Consider the following 25040-nt stretch of genomic DNA (forward strand, 5'->3'; position numbering starts at 1 on the left):
GTATCACGGCAGTACAGAGAGAGGATATATCCGAGGGTTCGCCCACTGAGTATATATGGGTAGAACTGAAAAATAAGAAGGGTGAGATCACTTTGATAGGACTGTACTATAGGCCCCCAAATAATCAGCAGGATATTGAGGGGGCAATATGTAAAGAGATTACAGATAGCTGCCGGAATAACAGGGTGGGAATAGTTGGGGACTTTAACTTTCCCAACATTAACTGGGGCAGCCATAGCACGAGGGGTTTGGATGGAGAGAAATTTGTCGAGTGTATTCAGGAAGAATTCCTCTTTCAATATGTGGATGGCCCAATCAGAGAGGGGGCAAAACTTGACCTCCTCTTGGGGAATAGGGAAGGGCAGATGACGGAAGTGATAGTGAGGGATCACTTTGGGACCAGTGACCATAATTCCATTATCTGAGGAGGGCTCAGAAACCATCCAACTGTTTTTTAAAGGAAAAAATTATATCCGCCTCTGCCACTGCCTCTGGCAGCTCGTTCCAGATCCTCACCACCCTCCGTGTGAAGAAATTTCCCCTCTGGTCTCTTTTGTATCTCTCCCCTCTCACCCTAAACCTATGCCCTCTAGTTTGAGACTCCTCTACCTTTGGAAAAAGATGTTGACTATCTACCTTATCGATGCTCCTCATTATTTTATAGACTTCTATAAGAGCACCCCTAATCCTCCTACGCTCCAGGGAAAAAAGTCCCAGCCTATCCAGCCTCTCCTTATAACTCAGACCATCAAGTCCTGGTAGTATCCTCGTAAATCTCTTCTGCACTTTTTCTAGTTTAACAATATCCTTCCTATAATAGGGTGATCAGAACTGAACACAGTATTCCATGTGTGGCCTCACTAATGTCTTGTACAACTTCAATAAGACGTCCCAACTCCTGTATTCTATCCCCGTAGCTGAAGAGCATCAGTACAAGTTTGCGTTTAACATTGAACATAGAACATAGAAATACAGTACAGAACAGGCCCTTCGGCCCACGATGTTGTGCCGAACTTTTGTCCTAGGTTAAGAAAAAAATCAATCTACACCCCATCATTCTACCGTAATCCATGTACCTATCCAATAGCTTCTTGAAAATCCCTAATGTTTCCGACTCAACTACTTCCACAGGCAGTGCATTCCATGCCCCCACTATTCTCTGGGTAAAGAACCTACATCTGACATCCACCCTATATTTTCCACCATTCACCTTAAATTTATGTCCTCTTGTCATGGTTTGTTCCACCTGAGGAAAAAGTCTCTGACTCTCTACTCTATCTATTCCCATGATCATCTTATAAACCTCTATCAAGTCGCCCCTCATTCTTCTCCGTTCTAATGAGAAAAGGCCTCGCACCCTCAACCTTTCCTCGTAAGACCTACTCTCCATTCCAGGCAACATCCTGGTAAATCTCCTTTGCACCTTTTCCAAAGCTTCCACATCCTTCCTAAAATGAGGCAACCAGAACTGCACACAGTACTCCAAATGTGGTCTTACCAAAGTTTTGTACAGCTGCATCATCACCTCACAGCTCTTAAATTCAATCACTCTGCTAATGAACGCGTGCACACCATAGGCCTTCTGCACAGCTCTATCTACTTGAGTGGCAACTTTCAAAGATCTATGAAAATAGACCCCAAGATCTCTCTGCTCCTCCACATTGCCAAGAACCCTATTGTTAACCCTGTATTCCGCATTCATATTTGTCCTTCCAAAATGGACAACCTCACACTTTTCAGGATTAAACTCCATCTGCCACTTCTCAGCCCAGCTCTGCATCCTATCTGTGTCCCTTTGCAGCCGACAATAGCCCTCACTGTCCACAACTCCATCAATCTTCGTATCGTCTGCAAATTTACTGACCCACCCTTCAACTCCCTCATCCAAGTCATTAATGAAAATCACAAACAGCAGAGGACCCAGAACAGATCCCCATGGTATGCCACTGGTAACTGGGCTCCAGGCTGAATCCACCACCACTCTCTGACTTCTATCGGTTAGCCAGTTCATTATCCAACTGGCCAACTTCCCCACTATCCTCTGCCTCCTTACTTTCTGCAGAAGCCTACCATGGGGAACCTTATTAAATGCCTTACTAAAATCCATGTACACTGCATCCACTGCTTTACCTTGATCCATGTGCTTGGTCACCTCCTCAAAGAATTCAATAAGACTTGTGAGGCAAGACCTACCCCTCACAAATCCGTGCTGACTATCCCTAATCAAGCAGTGACTTTCCAGATGCTCAGAAATCCTCAGTACCCTTTCCATTACTTTGCCTACCACCGAAGTAAGACTAACTGGCCTGTAATTCCCAGCGTTATCCCTATTCCCTTTTTTGACCAGGCGCACGACATTCGCCATGCTCCAATCCCCTGGTACCACCCCTGTTGACAGTGAGGACGAAAAGATCATTGCCAACGGCTCTGCAATTTCATCTCTTGCTTCCCATAGAATCCTTGGATATATCCCGTCAGTCCCGGGGGACTTGTCTATCCTCAAGTTTTTCAAAATGCCCAACACATCTTCCTTCCTAACAAGTATCTCCTCGAGCTTACCAGTCTGTTTCACACTGTCCTCTCGAATAATATGGCCCCTCTCTTTTGTAAATACTGAAGAAAAGTACTCGTTCAAGACCACTCCTATCTCTTCAGACTCAATACACAATCTCCCGCTACTATCCTTGTATCGGACCTACCCTTGCTCTAGTCACTCATATTTCTCATATATGTGTGAAAGGCCTTGGGGTTTGCCTTGATCCTACCCAACAAAGATTGTCCATGCCCTCTCTTAGCTCTCCTAATTCCTTTCTTCAGTTCCCTTCTGGCTATCTTGTATCCTCCAGTGCCCTGTCAGAACCTTGTTTCCTCAGCCTTACATAAGTATCCTTCTTCCTCTCAACAAGACATTCAACCTCTCTTGTCAACCATGGTTCCTTCACTCGACCAATTCTTCCCTGCCTGACAGGGACATACATATCAAGGACACGTAGTTTCTGTTCCTTGAACAAGTTCCACATTTCACTTGTGTCCTTCCCTGACAGCCAATGTTCCCAACTTATGCACTTCAGTTCTTGCCTGACAACATCATATGTACTCTTCCCTCAATTGTAAAGTTTGCCCTGTTGCACGCACCTATTCTTCTCCAGTACTAAAGTGAAAGTCACAGAATTGTGGTCACTAACTCCAAAATTCTCCCTCACTAAAAAATCTATCACTTGCCCTGGTTCATTACCAATTACCAAATCCAATATGGCCTCCCCTCTGGTCGGACAATCTACATATTGTGTTAGAAAAGCTTCCTGGGCACACTGCACAAACACCACCCCATCCAAACTATTTGATCTAAAGAGTTTCCACTCAATATTTGGGAAGTTGATACATGGGGAATCAACTTTACATGGGGAACGGGCAGTACTCCTGGACCTACTTACCACATGGGTACCACAATAGCCCAGTGATATTTCACAAGAACATGGCCCAGATAATCAACCCCCTACACTGTGTCGGGACCACCGTTTTACAATATGGAGATGATATTTGAACAGCCTCAGACAGTTCAGTATCGCACTGCCTGTGGCCTCCACCAGGTGGCGGAGGCGGTACCGGACACTGGACTTCAACTGAATCCAAATAAGGCACAGCTCGGACAGAGTCAAGTGATATACTTCGGACATATTATAGCTCAGGGAAAGAAAGAAATCCCGGAAGACAGGAAGAAAGCCACGCTCTGCATGCAGAGACCCCGCACAGTGAAAGGGGTCAGACAAGTGCTGGGATTATTTAACTGTTGCAGGAACTTTGTGGAGGGATACGCAGCCATTGCGAAACCCCTACAGGATTTAGCAAAGGGGGGAAGGGCTAACAAAGACAAGATAGAGTGGGGGGAGGAGGAGGTGTAGGCTTTTTCCAATCTAAGATAAGCGATGGTGAAGACGCCCGCCCTGGGGTTCCTGGACCTCAGTAAACCATTCCACATCTTCTGCCAGGAGGATAGTGGAATGCAGGCCGCTGTAGTAGCCCAGAGGCATGGGGATAGGTTAGGACCAGTGGGACATTACTCTGCCCAAATGGATGCGGTAACCACAGGCATGCACCGATGTGTGCAGGCCTCGGCCTGCGCTTCATGGGCAATAAATGCATCAGAACCCATCACACTGATGGGTAAAATAATCCCCCATATCGGATTGGATTGGATTGGATTGTTTATTGTCACGTGTACCGAGGTACAGCGAAAAATATTTTTCTGCGAGCAGCTCAACATCATTCAGTTCATGAAAAGAAAAGGGATAAAATAAAATACATAATAGGGCAACACAATGTAACTAGATAACGCCGGCATCGGGTGAAGCATACACGGGTGTAGTGTTAATCAGGCCAGTCCATAAGAGGTTCGGTTAGGAGTCTGGTAACAGCGGGAAAGAAGCTGTTTTTGTGCCCTCATACTCGTGTTCAACTCTTAGCGACTGGTAGACTGAAGGGTGTCTCAGATCGTAGATGCTCAAAGTGGGAAGCTAATCTCTTACGTGGGGACAAACATGTGGAAATCTGTAAAGATATGAGGGAATATCCTGCAATAGGCTTAACGATACAAGGAATGAAGCATGAATGCCTTGTGGGAGTAGAGGAGGACACTTGTGGAGGCTTGGCAGAAGAGCCACTAGCGGGAGAGGGAGTGAGCGGATTATATGTGGATGGAGCAAGGAAGTTGTTATGGGCCAGGGTTTAGAGAACCCCAAAGTGTATCATGGAGTTCACCTGACCCACAACTTTTAATAGATTGTGGTATGGGGAGCACACGGCTCACTCTGCAGGAGTGGTACAGCAGAAATGGAAAAGTATTTTTTAAAGCAAAACAATGTTTATTCTATGAATTCAAGTTAACCTTTTTGAAACATACAGTGAACACCTTAGCAACCATCAATTCAAATACAACCCCCAAATAATACAACATTAAGTAATCCTTAATATCTTCCCAAACAAAATCCAGAAGACAAAGGAAACACCTTTTAACAGAAGCACATCAGGTTTACATTCACGACTGAGAACATTTATAATTCTGAATTCACCAAATGATCAAGAGATAGTCTTTTGATGGCAGAGAGATCAACAGTACACCTGCTCTGGCTTCAGCTCCAACACCGAAAACGAAACTAAATCACACCCTGCAGCAACAGCCTAAAACGAAAGTAAAAAGCTGACAGACAGCCCAGCTCCACCCACTCTCTGACATCACTGCAGTAGTAAACACACATTTCTTAAAGGTACTCTCACTACAGATATTTATATACACACCCATTTATAAATACCCATTTCTTAAAGGTACTCTCACATGACAAAGTATATAGGTGGAGAGCCCCGTGCGTCATGGGCTGGAGTGGATAGTGAAGGTGAGTTGATTGCGGCAGAACAGATCCTCGGGAACCACTCAGCACAAACTGCTGAATTAATAGCTTTAACGAAGGCCCTGGAAGGGGCAAAGGAAAGCGAATCAATGTGTACACTGACATTATGTACACTTTTGGTGTAGTTCATCATTATATGACAGCTTGGAGTAGGCGAGGGATTGTGACCTCCAGTGGAGGACACATACTGCATGAATATTTAATCAAGGCCTTGATCCTGGCCGCCCGACAGCCCTTAGAAGCAGCCGTGATTAAGGTCAAAGCCCATCGGAGAATTGAGAATTACGCACAGTAAGGTAATAGTTGGGCCGATCAGGCAGCGGAAGACCTGTTAGAGCAGGAACGGGTGGAAATGCAGACTCCAGGAATAGCAGCCGTGAAGGCCACAGACAATGCCGATATTGATGGAAGGCAGGTGCGAAAACAAGCACCAGAGGAGGAAAAGGGTGGCGAAATAACCGGGGACGGATAGACCATGATGGAATATGGAGCAGAGAGGGAAAGGTAATAGCCCCTGAGGCCGTGCAACAATCCCTGTTAGACATATACCATGGACAGGCGCACAGAGGGAGAGACAATATGATCAAACTATTAAAGGAATGTTGGTGGTGGAAGGGAATGGCCAGGGATGTGACCAAATTCTGCCAGCGATGAACACAGTGCACCCTGGTGGAAGCAGGCCGTCCCTGCAGGATAAAAATGGGAAGTCAGCCCCGGCCCAAGGGACCATGGGAAAAGTTGCAACTAGATTTTAAATTTTACTGGGCCTTAGCCTCAGGTACAGGGTAGAACATACCGTTTGGCGATCGTAGATCAATCCACCCGGTGGCTGGAAGCATTCCCGTGTAAGGACACCACCGCTAGTACCGTGGCTTTGATATTGGCTAATGGAATAATACCAAGGTGGGTGGGGGGGGTGCCCCTCCAACTGGATTCTGACCCAGGGGCCCATTTCATGGGAAAAGCCATGAAAGAGGACTGTAAAGTTTTGGGAATCCAGCAAAGATTCCTCATCCCATCCCATCCTCAGAGCTCGGGAATGGTGGAGCGGATGAACCTTAAAAACTGCCTGGCCAAAGCTATATTGCAGGAAGGGGATAATTGGGTACGGGCCCTGCCGGCAATATTGTTGCGACAAAGAGCCGCCCCCGCCCGGGGAACATGTCTAGCCCCTTTTCAGCTAATGACAGGAAGAGCAATGCGCCTCCCGGAGGAGCTGATAACTGGAGGGGCGGAACTCGAGATAAACAAAGGAACTGTACTGCGATGTATGAAAGATCTGGTAAACCGCCTGCATGTCCTTAAGGGTCAGGTAATTGCACAGCAACAGCAGAGAGATTGGACCAAACTGACTGGAACGGTTACCCCAAAACTACCAACACCAGGGGATAGGGTCATGGTCAAACTCATGACAGGTAAAAAGGGACTCGGGGTTCGATGGGAGGGACCCGATGCAGTAATCATTGCTGGACAAACATGTGCCTTAATAGACGAGAAACCCAGTCCGCAGTGGCGGCACTGGACACAGTGAAACCATCCCCTCATGAGTAGTCCCATAGTCACAAAGACTGAGAGAACCCTCCGGTGGGTCAGCGGATCCAAGGAGCAGGCGGTCGCCATGGCATTGGCAGCTGCTGCACTTGTACCAGGAATTATCTGGGTTTGTAGCTGGGCCACCAGAGTGTCTCAGGATATGGGACAAAGGCACGGAGAGGATGTATTCCAGGGAGGAGGGGAAATGATGCGAATGATAGAATACTAATTGAGCGCCGGAAGGCATTTGTTTGTCCCCACAGGATTCTATTGCTAGCACACTTTAGGGCCCCACTTCATCTCTGGTTACGACCATCGACATCGACCTCCTCACCATGGACACGGAAGGAGCCGGACATCACTGACACAAAAACAATGATCGCATGTATACTAATGTCCCGAGGGTGTGTCGGGCTGCTGTAAATGTTGTGAGAGACGCAAGGGAAGGAGTGGTATAGGTTTATATTATGATGGGACTCAGGGGGCGTAATTCTCCGACCCCCCGCCGGGTCGGAGAATGGCCGTTGGCCGCCGTGAATCCCGCCCCCGCCGAAGTCTCCGGTACCGGAGATTGCGCGGGGGCGGGAATCGGGCCGCGCCGGTTGGCGTGACCCCCCGCTCAATTCTCCGGCCCGGATGGGCCGAAGTCCCGCCCAGAAACTGCCTGTCTCGCCGGCGTAAATCAAACCTGGTATTTACCGGCGGGACCAGGTGGCGTGGGCGGGCTCCGGGGTCCTGGGGGGGGGGGGCGCGCGTGGCGATCTGACCCCGGGGGGTGCCCCTACAGTGGCCTGGCCCGCGATCGGGGCCCACCGATCCGCGGGCGGGCCTGTGCCGTGGGGGCACTCTTTCCCTTCCGCCTCCGCCACGGCCTCCACCATGGCGGAGGTGGAAGAGACTCTCCCCACTGCGCATGCGCGGGAAACTGTCGGCGCTAGCTGACGCTCCCGCGCATGCGCCGCATTTCCGCGCCAGTTGGCGGGGCAACAAACGCCATTTCCGCCAACTGGCGGGGTGGAAATCACCCGGCGTCGGCCTAGCCCCTCAATGTTGGGGCTAGGCCGCCAAAGATGCGGTGCATTCCGCACCTTTGGGCCGGCGCGATGCCCGTCTGATTGGCGCCGTTTTTGGCGCCAGTCGGCGGACATCGCGCCATTGGTGGAGAATTTCGCCCAGGATGTCTGCACAAACGGGATTCTATACGTCCCTGGAGGCAGCTTATACAAATTATTGCAATTCCGAAATATCTTGGCCCTTTCTCAGTTGGGAACCCAGGATCATGGGAATTCCCGGTGATACGGAACGCTGGGATGCAGGACCTTTGCCCCCAGGCAGGATGACATTGGTTTTTAAAATGACCCATCAGAAAACGTTAAATGCCCTCGATGGCCCGAATCGCCCGATTGTGAAATATAAAGTTATAGGGAACCGCCTGGAGATTCACTGTCTGGATCCCTGCCACGCACCTCACCGCAATGAAAATCATGAGATGATATGTGATAGATTAACAGTTTTGTATCAGGGAAGTGAGGTAGGCAGCCAGTCAGCGCAGAAGCCCGAGAATCGGGTGGGTTATTGTAGGAAGCAAGGACCCCACCAGATCAGGGTGGGGACCAGGCAGAAACCGACCACCACCACTGTGACACCGGCGAGCTCCGGCTCGGTCACAACCACAAGTCCAAGGATGACCCCCAGGCCCGAATGTGCTGAGCATATCACTGGCCACACTGTGGGACACGGGTTAGTTCTGACCCTCACTGACGAATCAGTGACGATAGTACCAGGATATGAACATGTAAAAGTTATGATTAATCTCCCCCCCACCCCCCCCCCCCACCTCCCCCCCCCCTCACCCCCCCCTTCTCCAGCATGATGGCCTGGGATCTGCCTTCTGCAGTTTTCTCAACTAAGTTTTGAAAAATATGGCGGGAAAAGTCGCCAATGGATCTGCCGGGTTACTCACCACTTTTCCAGCCCAAAGTCATACCCAGTCAAAAAATCGGAAAATTCTGCCCGGAAGATCCATTTAAAATTCTGGGACCGGGATTCATTGAGGTCAGGACGGAAGGGGACAAATACATTACAAGACCAGTGACTCCCAGAACCACATCGAATACAGCTCCTCACACCCCGCTCCCTGTAAGGATTCCATCCCATTCTCCCGGTTTCTTCACCTCCGCTCCATCTGTTCTGATGATGCCACCTTCAAATACAGCGCTTCGGACATCTCTGCCTTTTTCCTCAATGAGGCTTCCCCTGTGCTCAACACGGCTCTCAACTGTGTCTGACCCATTCCCCACACCCCTGCCCTCACCCCTTCCCCTCCCTCCCTCCAGAACTATGACAGGGTCTCGCTTGTCCTCACTTTACACCCACCGGCCCCAACATTGAGAGGATCATCCTCCGCCATTTCCACCAGCTCCAGCAGGATGGCAGCAGGAGACACATCTTCCCAACACCCCCATCAGCATTCCGCAGGGACCACTCCCTCTGTGACACCCTGCTCCCTTCCTCCAGCACCCCTATCAGCATTCCGCAGGGACCACTCCCTCTGTGACACCCTGCTCCCTTCCTCTAGCACCCCCAAATCCTCATCCCCTTCCCACACCACCTTCCCTTGTAATCACAGAAGGTGTAACCCCTGCCCCTGTACCTGCTCCCTGTCCAAGGCCTCAAACGCTCCTCTCAGGTCCAGCAGTCTTTCACTTCACCCCCTTCAATTTGGTTTGTTGTATTTGCTGCTCCCAATGTGGTCTCCTCTACACTGGAGAGACTAAATGCAGACTGGGTGACCGCTTTGCGGAACACCTTCACTCAGTCTGCAAGAATGACCCAACCTTCCTGTCTCTTGTCATTTCAGCTCAGCATCTTGCTCTCATGTCCACATGTCCGTCCTTGGCCTGTTGCAATGTTCCAGTGAAGCCCAACACAAACTGGAGAAACAGAACCTCCTCTTCCGATTGGGCAGGTTGCAGCTTTCTGGTCTTAACACTGAGTTCAACAACTTTGTCTGTCCCAATGTAAACCCCCCTCCCATCCCCCACAGGGCCACCTGTCACTTGTTCTTCAGTTTTGCTTTCACTGAGCACAGATCTTTGTCCGGATATGAACACATTCTGCTGTCTTATCTTTGTGCCACTATCAGCTCCTTTTATTCCGGAATGATGAAACTAACAGTCCCGTTGCCTTGTGTCCGTCACATCTTTGTCTCTGGGGGGGATTTGAAGCCTGCACGAGCCACGTGCGTGGGATCAGCGGCACGAACTGAAAATCCCGCGGGAATCGGGAAATGCGATTCCCATGGAGAGATGGCGATTCCCGACTCTCCAAGCCCCTCACCAGGGGCCTGAACCACAGTTGAATACATTTCCACCCAATTAAATCTTATTAGCGGCCCCCCCACCACGTGATTACCCCCCCAGTCAAAATTCACACCTTGCTGACGGCAGGTCAATGGGCTTCCCCTTAGGTTTGGGCAGGTGAGAGGCAGTCGAGGGGATCCCTCTGGCAGCACGGGGGGGGGGGGGTTAGAGGAACACGGCCTTGCCCCCTGGTGGGGTGCAGTGCCACATGCAGACCCCAGTGGGAGCCCCATGAGGAGAAGAGTTTGGTTTCAGTGATTTTCAAAACATGTTTCAACCATTTACGTTTTTGCAGCAAATGTGTCCCTCGCTGGGTGAACTCTTCATGTTAAACCAACTTAATGTGGGCAACTTGCACTCAGTGAATCAGAAACGTCACTTATCAAAATCCACCCAGAAGGGGAGCAGCTATTGGCTCATTGTCGCTGCTTCCTCTTTAACTTCGTTACCTCCTGTGAAAAAGGAGATTAAAGCAGCTTCTGTCGGCTGGGACACTTTGTGTTTCAATGTATTTACTGGACCTGCAATAAACGGTGTGGATAAAGAGGATTGTTATTCTGTTGAGATGATCAGTAAAACTCTTTTTGTTGTGACTCTGTCACTCTGTGTTTCTGGGGGTAAGTACAAGTTTAAAGTTTGGTTTGGAGAAGTTTAACTTGTTCTAAAAGAACTCTCCCTGGTTTGTGCTGCGGTGTCTCTGCACCTGTAACTTGTGTGAATTCTAGAGTTAGAACATTCAAACTGGACATGAGAGTTTCAGCAGAATTTATCACCACATTGAGAATGTTCAGTGCACCTGACACAGAGTTACACAGACTGGGAACACGGGTCAGAAAACTCGGTTTTCCCATTCCTCTCTGTTACTCATTTAATGTGACAATGGGTTTGAGTGACAGTCTGGACATTAAGTGGGTGTGTTTGGGGTGGATTGAATTAATCTGTACATTAAGTGGGTGTGTTTGGGGTGGATTGAATTAATCTGTACATTAATTGGGTGTGGTTGGGGTGGATTGAATTAATCTATACATCGAGCTGAAGCACAAATGATGGTCAGGAGATCGAGAGCGTGTCCTGTTCATTTTAAAATTGTTGTTTGGAGTGTTTAATATTGGACTGAATCACCCAATCGGTCAGCTCAATGTCGCTGTCTCAATGCAGCAACACATCTGAATGATGACACAATGCTTTTCTCTCTCTCATTTCCCAGAATGTCAGCTTTAATTGAGAGCTCAACTTCCTGAAAAGGCAGCTAAAACCACCGCTTTCTGACTGAGGGACACAAGTGCCCCAAACTGAGCCAGGCTGACACATGAGCTTCACTGCTGCTGTAGAATGTCAGCCTGTGCTCTCACCAGATCTGTTTCACAGACAGAATACAGTCAGGAACATCCTCATCATCTCCCAAGCTGCCGATCAAAGGGACAGGCTCTCTGCCGGGAATGGGATTGGTTAATCTTCCAGAGTTCAGTCCTGCCTTCTCAGAACAAGAAGTGCAAACCGGGCCAGAAAGGGGAAGCACCATTTTCTGCATCAAAGTGGAGCCTCACTGTCCTTGTGATATTGTGATGATCCAAGGGTGATTGCAGAGTGTGGACCCTCCACAGTGTCCTGTAGAGATGGGGGTGGGAAAAATATATCTTCATTCACTGACAGAGGAACACACAATAAACACAGGCAGTCTCCAGAACTTGATCCGAGCCTTGTACGTCGTGGTGTTCCATAAGATCATAAGACATAGGAGCTGAATTAGGCCACTCGGCCCATCGAATCTGCTCCGCCATTCAATCATGGCTGATATTTTTCTCATCCCCATTCTCCATCCTTCTCCCCATAACCCCTGATCCCCTCATTGATCAAGAACCTATCTATCTCTGTCTTAAAGACACTCAGTGATTTGGCCTCCACAGCCTTCTGCGGCAAAGAGTTCCACAGATTCACCACCCTCTGGCTGAAGAAATTCCTCCTCATCTCTGTTTTAAAGGATCGTCCCTTTAGTCTGAGATGGTGTCCTCTGCTTCTAGTTTTTCCTACAAGTGGAAACATCCTCTCCACGTCCACTCTATCCAGGCCTCGCAGTATCCTGTACGTTTCAAGACAATCCCCCTCATCCTTCTAAACTTCAACAAGTCCAGACCCTGAGTCCTCAACCGTTCCTCATACAACAAGCTCTTCATTCTAGGGATCATTCTTGTGAACCACCTCTGGACCCTTTCCAAGGCCAGCACATCCTTCCTCAGATACGGGGACCAAAACTGCTGACAATACTCCAAATGGGGTCTGACCAGAGCCTTATTAAGCCTCAGAAGCACATCCCTGGTCTTGTATTCTAGCCCTTTCGACATGAATGCTAACATTGCATTTGCCTTCTTAACTGCCGACTGAACCTGCACGTTAACCATCGGAGAATCATGAACAAGGACTCACAAGTCCCTTTGTGCTTCTGATTTCCTCAGCATCGCCCCATTTAGTAAATAGTCTATGCCTCAATTTCTCCTTCCAAAGTACATAACCTCACACTTTTCCACATTGTATTCCACTCCTTTGCCCACTCTCATAGCCCGTCCAAATCCTTCTGCAGCCCCCCCTGCTTCCTCAATACCACCTGTCCCTCTACAGATCTTTGTATCATCTGCAAACTGAACAACCGTGCCTTCAGTTCCTTCTTACAGATCATTAATGTGCATTGTGAAATGTTGTGGACCCAGCACCGACCCCTGGGGCACACCACTAGTCACCGGCTGCCATCCTGAAAAAGACCCCTTTATCCCCACTCTCTGCCTTCTGCCAGTCAGCCAATCCTCTATCCGTGCCAGGATCTTACCCTTCACACCATGGGCTCTTATCTTATTTAACAGTCTCCAATGCGGCACCTTGTCAAAGGCCTTCTGGTAATCTAAATAAATCACGTCCACTGGTTCTCTTTTGTCTTCCTTGTTACTTCCTCAAAGAACTCTAACAGATTTGTCAGACATTACCTCCCTTTGACGAAGCCGTGCTGACTCAGTCCTATTTTCTCCTGCACCCCCAAGTACTCCGCGACCTTATCTTTAATAATGCACTCTAAGATCTTACCAATGAGCGAAGTCAGTTAACCAGTCTATAATTTCCTGTCTTCTGCCTCCCTCCCTTCTTAAACAGCGGTGTTACATCAGCCACTTTCCAGTCCTCTGGGACCCTTCCTGCCTCCAGTGATTCCTGAAAGATCACCACCAATGTCTCCACAATCTCCTCAGCTTCTCTTTTAGAACCCTGGGGTGTATTCCATCCAGTCCAGGTGATTTATCCACCTTCAGACCTTTCAGTTTCCCCAGAACCTTCTCCTTAGTAATGGTCACTGCACTCACCTCTGCCCCCTGATTCTCCTGGAGCTCTGGCATCCCACTGGTGTCTTCCACCGTCAGGACTGATGTAAAGTAACTATTCAGTTCCGCTGCCATTTCTTTGTTTCCTATTATTAATTCTCCAGCCACATTTTCTAACGGTCCAATGTCTATTTTTGCCTCTCGCCTACCTTTTATATATTGTAAAAACTCTTCCTACCTTCCTTTATATTACTAGCTAGCTTGCACTCATACTTCATCTTCTCCCCCTTATTGCTTTTTTGGTTGTCCTCTGCTTGCTTTTAAAGGCTTCCCAATCCTCTGGATTCCCACTAATCCTCGTCACTTTGTATGCTTTTTAAAAATGTTATGCTGTCCTTGACATCCCTCGTCAGCCATGGATGCCTTGTCCTCCCCTCAGCATGTTTCCTCCTCGGTATGAATTTCTGTTGTGCCTCCTGAATAACCCCAAAAACTCCTGCCATTGCTGTTCCACTGTCTTCCCTGCTAGTCGCTTTTTCCAATCAACTCTGACCAGCTCCTCCCTCATGTTTTTGCGTTACCCTTATTTAATTGTAATCCGTTACATCTGATTCAGCTTCTCCCTCTCAAACTGCAGGGTAAATTCTATCATGGTGTGGTCACTGCTCCCTAAGGGTTCCTTCATCCTAAGTTCCCTAATCAAGTCTGCCTCATTACACATCACCAAATCCAGAATTGCATGTTCCCTGGTCGGCTCTGTCACAAGCTGCTCCAAAAAATCCATCTCTTAGACATTCCACAAATTCCTTTTTCTGGGATCCACGACCAACCTGATTTTCCCAGTCCACGCACATATTAAAGTCCCCCATGATTATTGTGACATTGGCTTTTTTACAGCCGTTTCTATCGCCTGATTTATTTTCTGCCCCACATCCTGACTCCTGCTAGGGGGCCTGTACATAACTCCCATCAGGGTCTTTTTACCTTGGCGATTCCTCAACTCTACATCGTTCCGGCCAATTTCAATGTGCGCAACAAGCTTATTTAGCTTCTTCTGTCTACTGTGTGCATTTAGGTACAACACGTTCAGTCCTGCATTGACCACCTCCCTTCTCACACTTGTCACCTTTTTTGCTCTGCCTGAGGGTGATATTGTCCTCTTATTTTTGTTCACAATTTGCCCTTCAGTTTTTCACCTCCGACGCTAACGCTCTGGTTCCCACTCCCCTGCCAAAATAGTCCAAATCCCCTCGAGTGACACTTGCAAACCTCCCAGCCAGGATATTGATGCCGCTCCAGTTTAGATGCAACACGTCCTTCTTGTACAGGTCCCACCTGCCCCGGAAGAGATCCCAATGGTACAAAAATCTGAAACCCTTCCTCCTGCCCCACCAACGTAGCCACGTGTTCAGCTGCACTATCCTATTTCCAGCCTCACTGGCACCTGGCACAGGAAGTAATCCTGAGATTACAACTCTAGAGGTCCTGCTTTTTAGTTTGCTGCCTAACTCCCTGAACTCCTTCTGCAGGACATCATCACCCTTCCTGCCTATGCCGTTAGTACCTATGTGTACTACGACCTCTGGCTGTTCACCCTCCCCCTTCAGAATGTCCTGTGTTCATTCAGAGACATCTTTGACTCTGGCACCAGGGAGGCAACACACAATCCTGGAGTCTCTTTCACGTCCACAGAAGTGCCTATCTGTGCCCCTTACTATAGAGTCCCCTTAACTATCACTCTCCTGCACTTTGCTCTCCCCTGCTGAGCAACAGAGGCAGTTGTAGTGCCACTGTTCTGGCTGTTGTTTGCCCTCTTAGGCTATCCCACCAACAGTATCCAAAACGGAATACCTGTTAGAGAGGGGATTCCTGTACTGACTGCCTGCCCTTTCTAATGGTCACCATTCTGTCTGCCTGCACCTTGGGTGTGACCATATCTCTTTAACTCCTATCTATGATGCTTTCTGCCACCTTCATGCTCCAAGTGCACCCACCTGCCACTCCAACCGAACCACGCAGTCTGTGAGGAGCTGCCATTGGTTACACTTGCTGCAGACGTAGTCGACGGGAACGCTGGAAGTGTCACAGGTCTGCCACATCTCACAGTTAGAGCACAGCACCCAGCTGAGTCACATTTATGCACTAGTAATTCATTCAAAATAAACACTTGAACTTGTTTTTAGAATAAGTTACAATTAACAACATGGCCCCGGCGCTCGATATTTACTGCAAAATTAAATGCTAAGTACTAATCTCTGCCCTCAGGTTTAGTTACTCCTCTACCTCATTAATCAAATAGTTTTATAGACTTTTCCAACTTTTTTTCTTCAAATTTAACAGATTCCCTACCAGCCAATCAGGTCACAGCTTTACTGTGATGTGACTTCAATTTTCCCCCCACAATTTGAAAAGGTCGTTAGATCACTTACCTTCCCAGGATGCTCTCTGGATTTCTCCCTGCAGATTAACAGTTACAAAGCCAGAAGAAAGAAAACAAAACGAAAGGGAAAAGCACCTCCTCCCACTTTTCGCCAAATTACCATATTGCACCAAATTACCAAATTTCAAACCTCATTCGGTCTCTCTCACTCACTCAGGCTGTCTCTACGTCACGTGCGCTAAGCTTACTGAGTGTGCGCTTTATGCCTCTCTCTTATATTGAGCCCAGCGGTTGAATACAACTGAGCGGCTTGCTCGGCCATTTCAGAGTCAACCATATGTCCAACCACATGAGAAATGTCAATCTTCTCTCCAAACCCCACACCCTGAGAATGGTTTCAAAATGAATTGCAAGTCAATTATTTCCTCTTGTCTCAAGAGATTTCATGCTTGTTTGACAGATTGAAAGATTTAATTTCATTTTTATGGACCTTTTATCCTGTTGGTCCATTTTTGCTGAAATGCAGAGATCAGCTTTGATAGCGGAGATTTGACTCAGTGGAAACAGCACATTAACCCCAGGCACATCTTGCTCAATAGTCCGAATCGGCACTGATTTCAGAGGGCAAACTATCTCAGTTATATCCATTTTAATCAATGCAAAATTAACAGCTCATTAATTCAGATTGATTGCATAAATTGCAAGGATTGCACCGTGGAGGGAGACGGATAGATTGTATTCAGCAAGGATTCATTCTCTGAAAGTTAAAGTACCAGCTGTGTCTTAATGATATTACTCTCTGGTCCTGACAACTACACAAACCTGTTGCGTTTGCTTGTTTCAGTGCAGACGGGAAGTTTGCTGTGACACACATGACAAAGTCTCACCTCTACACCATGCGCAGATTTCAGTGGGTGCCCCCAGCCATCTACAAGAGCTCCTGCACCATTGACGTCACATTCTTCCCATTCGACCAGCAGAATTGCAAAATGAAATTTGGCTCCTGGACCCACGACAAGTCCAAGATTGATTTGAGGAGCATGGGCAGGAACGTGGATCTCAGGGACTATTGGGAGAGTGGTGAGTGGGCAATAGTCAACGCTGTGGGAATTTACAACAGCAATAAGTCTGACTGTTGCTCTGAGGTGGATGTCGATATCACATACTCTTTCATTATACGGAGGCTCCCCCTCTCCTACATCATTAACCTCATCATTCCCTGTTTGCTCATCTCCTGTCTAACTGTTCTGGTCTTCTATTCACCATCGGGCTGTGGAGAGATCACACTTTGTATATCAGTGTTGCTCTCCCTCACTGTCTTCCTGCTGCTTATAACAGAGATCATCCCCTCCACCTCCCTGCTCATCCCTTTAATCGGCAAATGCCTGCTCTTCACCATGATCTTCGTCACCCTCTCCATTGTCATTGATGTGTTGGGTAGGCTGGGTCGATGTGGACTGCACTTGATGCAGTGTAGCAAGAGACAGACCTCCAACACTTGATAAGATGCAACACGATTTTATTTAACATCTAAACTATTATTGGATGTTCAACTGTGGGTTGACACTATGCTGACTTGACTGGAGACCTGATACTAGCCTAACCAGGCTTAGTAGCTACCACATGGTGTTTGCACTGGCCAGCTCACAAACTCTGACTGTCTCAGATGCTGGGTCCCGAGAGAGTGGGGAAAACTGGTGCCCTCTGGCTTTATAGTGGTCGTGTCCTGTCTGGTGATTGGCTGCTCTGTTCTGTGTGCTTACTGGTCATCCTGTGTGTCAATCACTGCCTGTCTGCACTCCATTGTATACACAGATGTATATTATGACATCTCCCCGCTTTTTTTTTGTATTGTGTGTGTTGAGATAATAAATATTAAGGTGCTTGTGCGTGTGGATGTGTATATGTGTGTGACTATATACAGAATGTGCTAAAATGACCTTATGTACACAGGAAAGTGTCGTGAGAGCAGATATAGGGCAGATGAAACGGTAAAAAACGATATTTACAGAGGTCAAAACGATAAGGTAACACAGCTGTGCAAAAGTTCAGTCTATAAGTTTAGTCTCTGCGGCGGGCGACGAATTCTGGTTGACCGCCTCAAGGGTGGAGCAGGGGCCGCCTGCACCTGGATAGGTGAGACTGCCGCCAATGCGGTGGTCACAGGGGTCGGCAGAATTGCTGGTAGATCGGTGGCCTCGTGGTCGGGCACGTCCGGAGGAAGAATTGTGTGAGGCGGGACATCATGGTTAGGTGGCGGGCGTGGAACTCTGCGCAGCGCCCGTCTGTTGCGTTGTAGGAAGGAACCACCATCCATGCGGACGAGGAACGATCTCAGGGCCACTTGCTTGACCAACACAGCTGTGGTGGACCAGCCGCCGTCAGGCAACTGCACACGAACACGATCAGTTGGGACCAGCTTGTGGAGATCCGTGGCATGAGCGTCGTCTGCTGATTTCTGTTGGGCCCGAGACTGCTGCATCTTTTGTATGACCGTGAGGTGGTCAAGGTCTGGAACATGGATGTCTAGAACCGTTGTTCGCAGAGTGCGATTCATGAGCATTTGTGCGGGAGACAACCCAGTGGACAGAGGGGATGCTCTGTATGCCAGCGGCGCCAAGTTGAAGTCGGAGCCTGAGTCTGCAGCCTTGCATAGTAATCTCTTGACGATATGGACCCCTTTTTCGGCCTTCCCGTTTGACTGCGGGTAGTGGGGGCTGGAGGTTACGTGAGGTCCTGGCTCGGGTCAGTGGATATTTTGGTCTCTTTGGTAGGGTCGAAGAACGCCAGAACCGGGGCTGTGGTGAGTTTTGCCCTCAGCTCACTCCATTCATTCTCATGAGCGGGCAGCCACTGGAATTCCGTCGACTTTTTGACAAGATGGCGGAGGGCTGTGGTGTGTGCCACCATGTTGGGAATGAACTTCCCGAGGAAGTTGACCATCCCTAGAAAGTGGAGGACCGCCTTCTTGTCCTCTGGGTTCTTCATGGCGTTGATCGGCGAGACCTTGTCAGCATCTAGCCGCACGCCTTGCTGCGATATGCGGTCACCAAGGAATTTGATTTCTGATTGACCGAACGAGCACTTTGCTCTGTTGAGTCGGAGGCCATGCTCATGGGTTCTGTGGAATACCTGCTTGAGGCGATCGATGTGTTCTTGAGGAGTTGTAGACCAGATTATGACATTGTCAACATACACGCGCACCCCCTCAATACCCTCCATCATCTGTTCCATGATGCGGTGAAATACCTCTGAGGCAGGGATGATGCCAAAAGGCATCCGGTTGTAGCAGTAGCGACCGAGCGGGGTATTGAATGTGCACAGCTTGCGACTGGATGCCTCCAGCTCTATTTGCCAGAACCCCTTGGAGGCGTCCAGCTTCGTAAAGAGTTTGGCATGAGCCATCTCGCTGGTCAACTCTTCTCGTTTTGGTAGCGGGTAATGTTCCATCATGATGTTGCGGTTTAAATCCTTGGGGTCGATGCAGATTCGAAGCTCCCCTGACGGCTTCTTGACGCAGACCATGGAGCTGACCCAGTCCGTGGGTACTGTGACCTTTGATATGATGCCCTGGTCCTGGAGGTCCTGTAACTGCTGCTTGAGGTGGTCCTTGAGGGGTGCCGGCACCCGACGTGGTGCGTGGATCACAGGGGTGGCGTTTGGCTTGAGCAGGATTTTGTATCGGTGTGGGAGTGTGCCCATTCCATCGAACACGCTGTGGTACTGTGTGATGATGTCATCAATTTCAGCCTGGAAGTTCTCATCAGGTGAGGCCGTCGCCTGTGAGGATGACGTGGTGTGGACTCATTGAACCAAGTTCAGGAGTTTGCAGGCCCGAGCACCGAGCAGGGATGCTCTGTCAGGTCCCACGGTCTCAAATCGCAGTGTCGCTTTAAATTACTTATTGGAAAATCACAGTTGGCATGAGCCACTGGCAGCTATGGCATTGCCATTGTAGTCAAGGAGCTGGCAGGCCGGTGGAAGAATGCTTGGTCTGACGCGGATGGTGTCGAGATCGGATTTGGAGATGAGGTTCGCCAATGCGCTGGTGTCCAGTTGGAACCTGATGCAAGTTTTGTTGACTGTGAGGACAGCACACCACTCATCGTCGGGATCCACGCTGAGGATCGGGAGGTGCGTCACTGTCTTGGAGAAAGGCAGCGCATGCTTTGTAATGATGCCCACCCGGTATGGAGATTTCAGGCACGCAGCATCAGGATCTGTTGGGCTGTCGGGGTCGGAGTCTGGCATGGCCTGCTGTATTGAACGGATGCTTCTGCGCCGCGGCTGGGATCGCTGGATGCTGGGCAGTGGAGCAGATCTGCAAAGGGCTGCGTGGTGGCCAAGCTTGCCACACTGTAGACACCGTCGTGATTTTGCCGGACATTGCCGCTTTAAATGGGCGGTGCCACAATTCGGACACGTCATGACGCCAACGTCAGCACGTTCCGTGCGCCATCGCGCATGCGCAGTGCGGTCGAACGACGTACGAACCTGCGCAGTCTGGTCGTCGGTCTCGCCGTCCCCTCGGTCGTGGAGCGCATGTGCAGGGGCCTGGGAAAAGCGCGCGGAATGGCCACTCTCGTCGATACTGAGGCCCTGCATTTGTGCGATGGCCTGCACCCGTTCCTCCTCGTGGGAGATTAGCTTTGCCGTTTCTGCAGCCCTGATGTGGGAGTACCGATTGTTAGCATGTTCGTGGAGAACGCACGTTTCAATGGCGATGGTGGGGGTGAGCTGCTTGACTTTCAGGAGCTGCTGCCGAAGGGAAACGGAGTGGACCCCGAAAACGATCTGATCCAGGATCATGGAATCAGTGGTCGAGTCATCGTTACATGACTGCACGAGGATGCGGAGATGTGTCAGAAAGGATTGAAAAGGTTCATCCTTACCCTGCAGCCTCTGCTGGATAACGTACCGTTCAAAGCTCTCATTCACCTCAATGTCGCAGTGGCTGTCGAACTTCAGTGGGACTGTTTTAAATTTTGTCTTGTCTTCGCCTTCAGCGAATGTGAGGGAGTTGTAGATGTGGATGGCGTAGTCCCCGGCTGTGGAGAGGAATAGTGCGATCTTCCTGGTGTCCGATGCGGCCTCGAGGTCGGTGGCTTCTAGATAGAGTTGGAACTTTTGTTTGAAGATCTTCCAATTTGCACCGAGGTTGCCGGCGATGCGGAGCTGCGGAGGAGGGCGGATGTTTTCCACGTCACCGGATCGCTGTTTGCTGGTTAACGCTGATTCACTCAAGGTAGATCCGTCAATTTTCAGCATCACTCACTGGCACCATGATGTGTTGGGTAGGCTGGGTCGATGTGGACTGCACTTGATGCATTGTAGCGAGAGATATACCTCCAACACTTGATAAGATGCAACACGATTTTATTTAACATCTATACTATTATACATGTTCAACATGTTCAACGGGCAGCACGGGTAGCATTGTGGATAGCACAATTGCTTCACAGCTCCAGGGTCCCAGGTTCGATTCCCGGCTTGGGTCACTGTCTGTGCGGAGTCGGCACATCCTCCCCGTGTGTGCGTGGGTTTCCTCCGGGTGCTCCGGTTTCCTCCCACAGTCCAAAGATGTGCAGGTTAGGTGGATTGGCCATGCTAAATTGCCTTAGTGTCCAAAATTGCCCTGAGTGTTGGATGGGGTTACTGGGTTAAAGGGATAGGGTGGAGGTGTGGACCTTGGGTAGGGTGCTCTTTCCAAGAGCCGGTGCAGACTCGATGGGCCGAATGGCCTCCTTCTGCACTGCAAATTCTATGAAATCTATGAAACTGTGGGTTGACACTATGCTGACATGACTGGAGACCTGATACTAGCCTAACCAGACTTAATAGCTGCCACATCATATTTGCACTGGCCAGCTCACGAACTCTGACTGTCTCAGAGGCTGGGTCTCGAGAGAGCGGGACAACTGCTGCCCTCTGGCTTTATAGTGGTCGTGTCCTGTCTGGTGATTGGCTGCTCTGTTCTGTGTGCTTATTGGTCATCCTGTGTGTCAATCATTGCCTGTCTGCGCTCCATTATATATGTAGATGTACATTATGACAGTCATCACCGTCTTTATCCCCAATGTTCATCATCGCTCGCCCAACACACACAGGATGCCCGGTGCATACGCTCCATTTATATATCCTGTTATATATCCCCTTACCCACCTACCCCTCCCTTGACCTGCCCCTACCCACCACACCCCTCCGCACCCCTCCCCACACCACTCTCCCCACCCCTCCCCCCTGGATCTACCCTTACCCACTCCTCCCCCCCGGACCTCCCCTTACCCACCCCTCCCCCCGGACCCCTCCTTACCCACCCTCCCCCCGGACCCCGCCTTAGCCACCATCCCCCCCGTACCTCCCCTTACTCATCCCTCCCCACGTACCTCCCCTTACCCACCCCTCCCCCGGACCCCGCCTTACCCCCCCTCCCCCCCCCCCCCCCCGGACCTCCCCTTACCCACCCCTCCCCCCGACCCCTCCCTTACCCACTCCTCCGGACTTCCCCTTACCCACCCCTCCCCCCCGGACCTCCCCTTACCCACCCCTCCCCACAATACCTCCCCTTACCCACCCCTCTACCCCGGACCTCCCATTATCCACCCCTCCCCCCTTCCCTTGACCTGCCCCTACCCCCCACACCCCTCCCTACCCGCCCCCATACCACTCTCCCCACCCCTCCCTCATCTCCTCCCCCTCCCACCCCTCCCCCACACACCCCTACCCATATTCTCTCCCCGCCTCCACCGCTCCCCTCGTACCCCCCTCCGCAGCCCCCTCCCAATCCCTCCCTCTGTACCCCCTCCCCCACCCCCCTCCCAACCCCTCCCCCGCACTCTCCCCACATGGGATTCCCCCTGAAATATTTCACTGAGCCGCCTTGTGTTCAGGGTTGTTTTGGGTGAGCCGGTGCCCAGGAACCCTGAGTGCAGGCAGGGTCAGGCCTGTTAGTGTGAGCTACATGGAACATCAGTGCCCTCTGCTGCTACACTGCACATTCTACACCATCAACATTTCCCCCAACGCCGCAATGGCATTTTTTCTCTTTGCCCTTTAATCCCTGGACGGGTTACAGGACGGGAGAGGAGGGGCTGAAAACAGTATCTTCAACTGGGACAGAGAAATGGAGTGGAGGAGGGGTTTGGGGAAGGGGCAATCACAGAATTGGGACAACACAGGAGGCCATTTGGCCCATTGTGTGTGTGTGCTGTCCCTCCGAATCAGCAACTCCCCCATTCCCCCACCTCCTCCCCGTCCACCCGGAATATTCTTCCTTTTCCCAGAACGGAATCATTCCCCTTTCAAAGCTTCCTGGGAAGCTGCCTCCCCCACACATCCGAGGGTCTGCATTCCAGACCCTGCCCATTCGCTGGCTGCAAAATTGCTTCCATTGCTAATTCCTTTTTTAAAAGTATGTTTGTTCAGGTTTTACCTTTCAGCCCAAAACACAACAAAATGACAACAATGACACATCGCCAAAGGCAAAGCAAAACGGCTCAACGGCCAGGAACACAGAGGGGGAGGGAGTCCCTGTTGGAACTTTCACTGTTGTCCGGGATCACAGGGACATTTACTTTTGTGGCCAGTCTGTCGTGTGGGATCTTTGCTGAAATCCAGAGAAACAATCTCCAATCTCCGGGTCTCACTCACCCTCCTCTGTGTGGAACAGCCCCTCCCCCCTCCCTCTGTGTCCCCGAGGGTCCCTGTCTGACTCCGGGAGGGGAAGGGGCACCTGGAGGGAGACCCAGGGCGAGGGGCTCGGTGCCCCTCTCGGAGCCACTGTGAAAACTCCCCCATGGCTACTGCGATGGACTGCCCGGGGGGGAGGGAGGGAGGGAGGGGGAGAGTGAGGGAGGGTAGAGGGAGGGAGGGGGAGAGTGAGGGAGGGTAGAGGGAGGGAGGGGGAGAGTGAGGGAGGGTAGAGGGAGGGAGGGGGAGAGTGAGGAAAGGACAGATGGAGAGAGGGGGAGAGTGAGGGAGGGGGGAGAGTGAGGGAGAGTGTGAGGGAGGGTGTGTGGGAGGGAAGAGTGAGGGAGGCAGTGAGGGAAGCGGAGAGTGAGGGGGAGAGTGAGGGAGAGTGTGAGGAAGGGAGTGTGGGAGGGAAAAGTGAGGGAGGCAGTGAGGGAAGCAGAGAGTGAGCGAGGGGGAGAGTGAGGGACGGAGAGAGGGAGGGAGGGGGAGAGTGAGGAAAGGACAGAGGGAGAGAGGGGGAGAGTGAGGGAGGGGGGAGAGTGAGGGAGAGTGTGAGGGAGGGAGTGTGGGAGGGAAGAGTGAGGGAGGCAGTGAGGGAAGCAGAGAGTGATGGAGGGGCAGAGTGAGGGAAGGAGTGAGGAAGGGATTGAGTGAGGAAGGGGTAGCGTGTGGGAAGGGGCCAGTGAGGGATGGGGTGTGGGAGGGGAGAGTGAGGGAGGAAGTGTGGGAGGGGCAGAGTGAGGGAGGGAGTGTGGGATGGGGAGAGTGAGGGAGGGAGAGAGTGAGAGGGTGGAGGGAGGGGGAGAGTGAGGTAGGGTGGAGGGAGGGAGGGGGAGAGTGAGGGAGAGGGGACAGAGTGAGGGAGGAGGGAGAGAGTGAGGGAGGGTAGAGAGTAAGGGAGGAGAGGGTGGAAGGGGAGAGTGAGGAAGGGGGAAACTGAGGGAGAGAGAGAGTGAGGGAGGGGGAGAGTGTGGGAGTGGCAGAGTGTGAGAGGGAGTGTGGGAGGGATTGAGTGAGGAAGGGGTAGCGTGTGGGAGGGGGCCAGTGAGGGATGGGGCGAGTGAGGAAAGGACATAGTGAGGGAGAGAATGAGGGAGGGAGAGAGGGGGAGAGTGAGGGAGGGGGGAGAGTGAGGGAGTGTGGGAGGGAAGCGTGAGTGAGGCAGTGAGGGAAGCGGAGAGTGAGCGAGGGGGAGAGTGAGGGAGGGAGAGAGGGAGGGAGTGTTGGCGGGAGAGAGGGGGAGAGTGAGGGAGAGTGGGAGAGTGAGGGAGGGTGGAGAGTGAGGGTGGGAGAGAGTGAGGGGGGGAAAGTGAGGAAGGAGGGGGAGTGAGGGAGGGAGAGAGTGAGGGTGAAGGGAGAGAGTGAG

At 50.7% G+C, this 25040-nt stretch overlaps 1 protein-coding gene across 1 annotated transcript; it reads left to right on the top strand.

The window, feature by feature from the left end:
- Positions 1-16854: 16854 nt before the first annotated feature.
- LOC140424459 (neuronal acetylcholine receptor subunit alpha-2-like) lies at positions 16855-23592 on the top strand. The gene is made up of 3 exons (XM_072507871.1): positions 16855-17403; positions 22022-22097; positions 23408-23592. Exons 1-3 carry the CDS (start codon positions 16855-16857, stop codon positions 23590-23592), a joined length of 810 nt encoding a protein of 269 aa, XP_072363972.1.
- The last annotated feature ends 1448 nt before the right edge of the window (positions 23593-25040 follow it).

Source organism: Scyliorhinus torazame, chromosome 1, assembly GCF_047496885.1.
Source record: "Scyliorhinus torazame isolate Kashiwa2021f chromosome 1, sScyTor2.1, whole genome shotgun sequence".
NCBI classification, from domain to species: Eukaryota; Metazoa; Chordata; class Chondrichthyes; order Carcharhiniformes; family Scyliorhinidae; genus Scyliorhinus; species Scyliorhinus torazame.

What these genes read in the sequence shown, in the direction of transcription:
- LOC140424459 (XM_072507871.1), top strand. Translation starts at nt 16,855, where the DNA reads ATGACAAAGTCTCACCTCTACACCATGCGCAGATTTCAGTGGGTGCCC. An exon ending in TCTTCGTCACCCTCTCCATT is followed by an intron (nt 17,404 to 22,021) that starts GTCATTGATGTG and finishes TTATATATGTAG; the next exon opens with ATGTACATTATGACAGTCAT. An exon ending in CAACACACACAGGATGCCCG is followed by an intron (nt 22,098 to 23,407) that starts GTGCATACGCTC and finishes ATGTTTGTTCAG; the next exon opens with GTTTTACCTTTCAGCCCAAA.